The 5,651-nt window shown below is 38.0% G+C and overlaps 1 protein-coding gene and 2 long non-coding RNA genes across 3 annotated transcripts in view; 1 reads left to right on the forward strand and 2 right to left on the reverse strand.

The window, feature by feature from the left end:
- LOC116673053 (uncharacterized) overlaps positions 1 to 1,190 on the forward strand; it is a 9,976-nt gene extending 8,786 nt beyond the window's left edge. The window contains exon 3 of the long non-coding RNA XR_004327721.1: positions 1,117 to 1,190. This is a non-coding gene — a long non-coding RNA (uncharacterized LOC116673053). The remainder of the gene's footprint in view (positions 1 to 1,116) is intronic.
- A 1,171-nt stretch (positions 1,191 to 2,361) lies between these two features.
- LOC116673054 (uncharacterized) overlaps positions 2,362 to 5,651 on the reverse strand; it is a 21,738-nt gene continuing 18,448 nt past the window's right edge. The window contains exon 3 of the long non-coding RNA XR_004327722.1: positions 2,362 to 2,458. This is a non-coding gene — a long non-coding RNA (uncharacterized LOC116673054). The remainder of the gene's footprint in view (positions 2,459 to 5,651) is intronic.
- Positions 2,455 to 5,651, reverse strand: part of il17rel (interleukin 17 receptor E-like) — an 11,975-nt gene continuing 8,778 nt past the window's right edge. The window contains exons 12-18 of the mRNA XM_032505149.1: positions 5,249 to 5,306; positions 4,928 to 5,064; positions 4,360 to 4,419; positions 4,206 to 4,263; positions 3,438 to 3,569; positions 3,238 to 3,294; positions 2,455 to 2,737 (exon numbers count right to left, since the gene is read on the reverse strand). Of these exons, the coding sequence (XP_032361040.1) occupies positions 2,622 to 2,737; positions 3,238 to 3,294; positions 3,438 to 3,569; positions 4,206 to 4,263; positions 4,360 to 4,419; positions 4,928 to 5,064; positions 5,249 to 5,306 (618 nt within the window). The 3' untranslated portion in view covers positions 2,455 to 2,621. The remainder of the gene's footprint in view (positions 2,738 to 3,237; positions 3,295 to 3,437; positions 3,570 to 4,205; positions 4,264 to 4,359; positions 4,420 to 4,927; positions 5,065 to 5,248; positions 5,307 to 5,651) is intronic.

Raw genomic sequence — 5,651 nt, forward strand, 5'->3', positions numbered from 1 at the left:
TTGTGCGTGTTGTGGCTTCACAAATGCTTTGCTGCATACCTTGGTTGTAACGATGGGTTATTTCAGTCAAAGTTGCTCTTCTATCAGCTTGAATCAGTCGGCCCATTCTCCTCTGACTCTAGCATCCAACAAAGGAATTTTTGCCCACAAGGGACTGCCGCAAACTGGATGTTTTCCCTTTTCACTTGTAAACCCTAGAAATGGTTGTGCGTGAAAATCCCAGTAATTGAGCAGATTGTGAAACACTCCGACCGGCCCGTCTGGAACCAACAACCATGCCACACTCAAATTTGCTTAAATCACCTTTCTTTCCCATTCTGACATTCAGTTTGGAGTTCAGGAGATTGTCTTGACCAGGACCACACCCCTAAATGCATTGAAGCAACTGCCATGTGATTTGTTGATTGGATAATTGCATTAATGAGAAATTGAACAGGTGTTCCTAATAATCCTTTAGGTGAGTGTATGAAAAGTTATAAACTGAGGGGAATCTTTACAGTTTAAAGAAATGAAGACAAATGAGCTAAAAACACTAATTAATTTACTTATTGGGTTCATCTTAAACCTAAACCTGCAGCTGGACACAAGAGCGGTGAAAGCAATGAGAGTGAAGCAAAAATTAAAAAAATAAGGTGAACATAATGTGTGGGTACATCAGTACAAGCAACACCTTTGACTTTACCCCGAGTCATTTAATGCATTGGTAAAATAAAATAACATGATAACAGCAGCTATAAAAACATGTGTTGTTTCTACAGTTTCATTCAATATAATTGAGTGTCAGCGTCAGTTCCGGCAGGCCAAGTAGTCAAGACGCTGCTAACTGCTATTGGCCAACAACACGGTCGCAGCAGCTGAGGTGCATCAGTTGATATGCATCAGCACATCAGCTGATCAACTCCCCTCGATGCAAAATGGCTACTTAAAGCTGCTTTAAGTTGCTCATTCTGCTTGCTGCTTAGTTTTGCGCCACTAACTGCTGCTGCTTGAGTTGCTCCTAAATGCTTGCTGCTGCATTGATGCAACCCACCTCCCCAGCTCCACCTTGTCGTGTATAACATGGCACACACTTCTGTGTCATCGATGCTGCTGTGTTCAAATGGGGAAATAGTTTAGCTCTCCCAGTCGTAAACTGTGTGAGCGTCCCCTAATGCTGCTGCTGTCCAGGGGACTCCTCTGAACAGAGCCATACCGCCAAACTTAATTCGAAAATGTATTAAATAAAATTTCTTAAAGTATTTTTATTGTCTGTGTTGTTCTTGACTCAATGGGCCAGACAGAAATGTGCTCATTGTTACTCAGATCATTCCAAGCAGTGACACCTAGGCTGTGGAATGTCTTGCCTCCCTTTCTAAGACTCCGCTATTTAAGCAGGCTTTTAGTTAGTTGAGTTTTTTTATAAATAAATAAAATACAAAATGTTGTTTTTTTTCCTCCTGGTTATTATAATGGTTCATGGGGACTTTATACAGCAGAATTATGTTAATTTAAGAAACTTGCAAAAGTATTAACACTCCTGTTATCCTCGGGTCAAATTTGACCCCTTTAAAAAAATGTCTATATCTGAAATATGGATTTAATTTTAACCAAATTACCACAAAAAATGGATTGTATTCCTAACAACGCTCTTCGCAAATACAATTCTACATTCCTGATAAAACTAATCTGTACGTTCCTCTGATCTTAATTATTAGTCAAAATAATTCCTAATTTCTGCTTTTTTAACTCAAATATTAGGTATACTTCTATATAAATGAAGGTTATTGACCATGAATTCCAAAAATTAGTGTAAAACTAGTGGTAGTAAGGTGGTGTCAGTGAAAACTTAAAAAAATATTTTTTGACAGTTTTTGACCCGAGAGGACAACACAAGCATTAAGGAAGTGGAGTACTTAAAAGGAAACAGAGAACATCAGTACTGGCTTGTTGGAACAAGTTTGGGAGCCCCAGAGAAAACCTGTTTCTTGAACCTGTGTATAAACACCAGAGGAAACCTGTTGGCTATGGGAATAAGGTGTGGAAAAGATCAAACAAACACCTTGCAATTCAGTACAACACAATAAATACCGGTTTGTGCTCTTAGTGTAAAGGGTCAGATGTGGTCATTCCTGTTTACTGTGTGATTTCCAATTATATTATGTGACACTGTGAGTGATGTGCCACATTTAAGGCTGTGAGTGTTGTTTGCTACTAATACATTTAGCTAAGATTTTAAATATATGGACAAAAGTTCATTATGAAAAAACTAAATAAAAAAATAAGAAAAATGGAAATAAATTGGCAGGTTTTCTTTCATGTTTTGCCTTTTTTTATTGAAAATATAAATTTAAATTCGGACGGGAACTGGCCGTTCAGCTGCAAGCTACATCAACATTTTAATAAAAAAAATAGACAACATACACATTAACTTTTAACACAAACAGAACACAAAAAACAGCCAATAACTATAACAAGCATACTACAGAGCAGACATACAGCAACATATACTGTATAACATTTAAAATATCTGTCCCAATATTATACACTGCATTCAACAGAGAACTCTTATGGTTTGTGTAACAACTTTACAGTTTTATACTGCACATTACATGTAATGCTTTGACCGGAGCACCGTTATTTGGTCAGTCAGAAATTAGGTTGGCCTTCTCGGTGTTCCCACACTGTGGGGAATCAGGTATGAGTACCCCTCCGTGGAGAACAGGTTGAGTTTGTAACACAGGGACCACACAGTCCGGATCTGTCAAAACAAAAGATTAGGTTCAACTTTGAGGTATTTAAAAAAAAAATGCACATGCTATGCAGTCACCAAAATGTTAGTCTCGCATTGCCAGACCTTCCTTTGCGGCACTGCGGAGGAGGGTCTGGCTAGTCCACACAGCATTCCGGGATGAGAGAAAAACGTGCTCTGGTTTATTGGCATTTCTTTAACCAATCACAATTGTCTTGGGCTGCACTAAGCACCAGACAGAGCAATGGTGCCTCTGCAAAATAGCCTCGGGAAGGAACTTGTTTTGGTGGAACATGTTCAAAGGTTATTTTAGTCGTGCAACAGAAAGCTCAGATTGGACGGATATCCCTGCAGAGATCTGAGGAGCAGTTAACCATAGTCCTCAGATATCTACCGGAATACCAACACAAAGAAAGCTGAAGGTAACGGACATCCGGCTGAAATGAGGGACATCCAGCACAATTTTGAAACCTCATTAATATAGACTACCAAAATTGTGATAATCTTACCCGTTTGTTTTTCAGAGATACAGCCTCCATTTCTTTTTTGTTTCTTCCTCTGATACACTAAAATAAAATACAGTGGGAATCAATAACAAAGTCTGTCAGTTTGAAGGATGGACAAAATAATGTTGCCGTGCTTCCACAACAATATGTCAACAGAGAAGACAACACAGCAGGTAAGCTTAATGACGTAATTTTGTACATACCGGTTAACAGTACGTGGAGCAGCAGAGTGTTTATGATGATGCCAGAGAGGCAAACACCAGCAGGTACAACAACCCAAGATAAGTCCCAAGAGGCTCGACTGGAGAGGACAGCTCTGGGGAGCGATGATTGATCTGTGAATAGAATTCACAGTATATGACTTAACCTTTAAAGTACAGGTAAGTGGATTTTATTCACCTTTAGACTGAGCCAGACTTGCTGTTTCCCCTTGTTCCCAATCGCTATGTTAAGCTAATCTAATTGGCTACTTGCTCTAGCTTCACATTTAGCATTTTGATGACAAAACAATTCTCTGTGTTTATCAGACTTTTAAAAGATGATACAACCAATATGCATTCTCCTCCCCACAGTTTGTCAAAGTTTTTAGTTTTCAATTACGCATAAAGAAATTGGAGCTCAAATGCATCAATGACAGTCTTCTTCACTTTCTGCGGAGCACTTATGTTCATACATACGGGTTTTATCCATCATTGATCACAGAAATAAAGAGGATTACACAATGCTGGTTTCAGAGAATCCTTTTATTTTTTAAACTGATGCCAAGAAACCACTTAGGGCAACTTCCAAGGCACATGTTTTTGGGATTTACCCTATTAGAGACCACATTTAAAAATAAATAAGTGGTGGAAACCATTTGCACTTCAAACTGATGTGCCTTAGGTTGTGAATATTTAAGTGAAAGGAAAGGAACAAAGGGATAGACCTCACAGGATGGAACTGTTTTTAAGGAGCAGTAAAACCATACTTACTGGATTGCTCAAGACAGTGAATGACCGTGGCAGAAAACTTTACATCGAGCCTCTTCACCTACGCAAGTACAAAATGTGTATTTAAAGGCATTGCATGTCTAAATTTAAGGGAGCATGCACATAGTGAAAAGATATATTAAGGACACAAACATACCTGGAGACAAGAGTTGCATAATTCCCCTGTCAAGTTTAAGCCAACAGCTTTGTGTTTTGTCTAAGAAAGAGACAAAAGGAAACAATATACGCTTAGAAGCTTAACTGGGCTGGTGTTATGGAAGTTGTCATGGTTTCTATTTTGCTGTAACTGTGTTATCAGCAATGCTACTGTTTACTAGTCATTCAGATATTATTGTTTGATCAAGTATTACAGTGTTATTTTAACAACAAAGACATACTGTATCTAAGCGACTTCCTTCAACAACTACCAGAAAACCAGTTTTTTTGGCAGATAACATTTTATAATAGGTGTAATTAGCTTTAATTGCTTTGTTGAGTACACATAGTGGTTAGAAGATACACCACCGTAAAGAAAACATCTTGCTTCGCAGCAATAAAAAGGAAATATGTGTAATTGCACAAGACGTGGCTATGTAATTATTGCAAGCACATTGTTACAGCTTATTCATATAACTAATGCAGATCTTTTTCATACAGTGCACAAACGGTCAATGACATGTTTGATAAGTATGAATATACATTACTTTGTTCAATGTGATACCTACCACATGCATGGTGTGTGTGTCACACACAGTAGAGGCTTCGGACTTTGCACACAGCCCCACAGAAAACGTTGCAGTGATCTGTGACAACATCTCGATGTCCTCCTGACCTTGTTGTCTTGTCACAATCATCTCCCATGCTGGAAATTGTTGCACAACTATATTGTAATGACCAATTCTACAACACCACTTTACATGATGTCTGTCATTATCTTCATTATATAATCAAAAGATTTCTCTAAAACGACTGTAAAAGTAGGTATGTTGCCTGCTGTATCCATAATCAGAAGATATTTGTGATAGGATTATGACAAGAAATAGTACCTTGGAATCTGGCATTAACAAAGGGACACCTGATCCAGGACTGAGAGCCTGCAGTGAACTGAAGAACATAGTACAATTATATTTTGTCGCGCTCTTCATCCAACAGTTATATGAAACTCATAAACATTACCTCTTAGTTCTAAGAAAGGAATCTAAATGTGAGAATGGGCATCAGAGATTCTATAAACCCCATTTTATGCAACATATACAGGCCTATGGTTCCAATAAACTGTGTAACCACTGTTGTAAATCAATACTCAAAGTATTAACAAGCTGCAGATAACAATAGTTGCATTACTTCTGCTTTGTGTTTAGGTTACCAGTTAACTCTCACTGTTGAATTTATCTAGAAAGGAAGACTTTTTGAACACAGTGTTCCCTATTCTTTTGTCTTTTTTTTTTT

The sequence above is a fragment of the Etheostoma spectabile genome, chromosome 23 (assembly GCF_008692095.1).
Source record: "Etheostoma spectabile isolate EspeVRDwgs_2016 chromosome 23, UIUC_Espe_1.0, whole genome shotgun sequence".
Taxonomy (NCBI): Eukaryota; Metazoa; Chordata; class Actinopteri; order Perciformes; family Percidae; genus Etheostoma; species Etheostoma spectabile.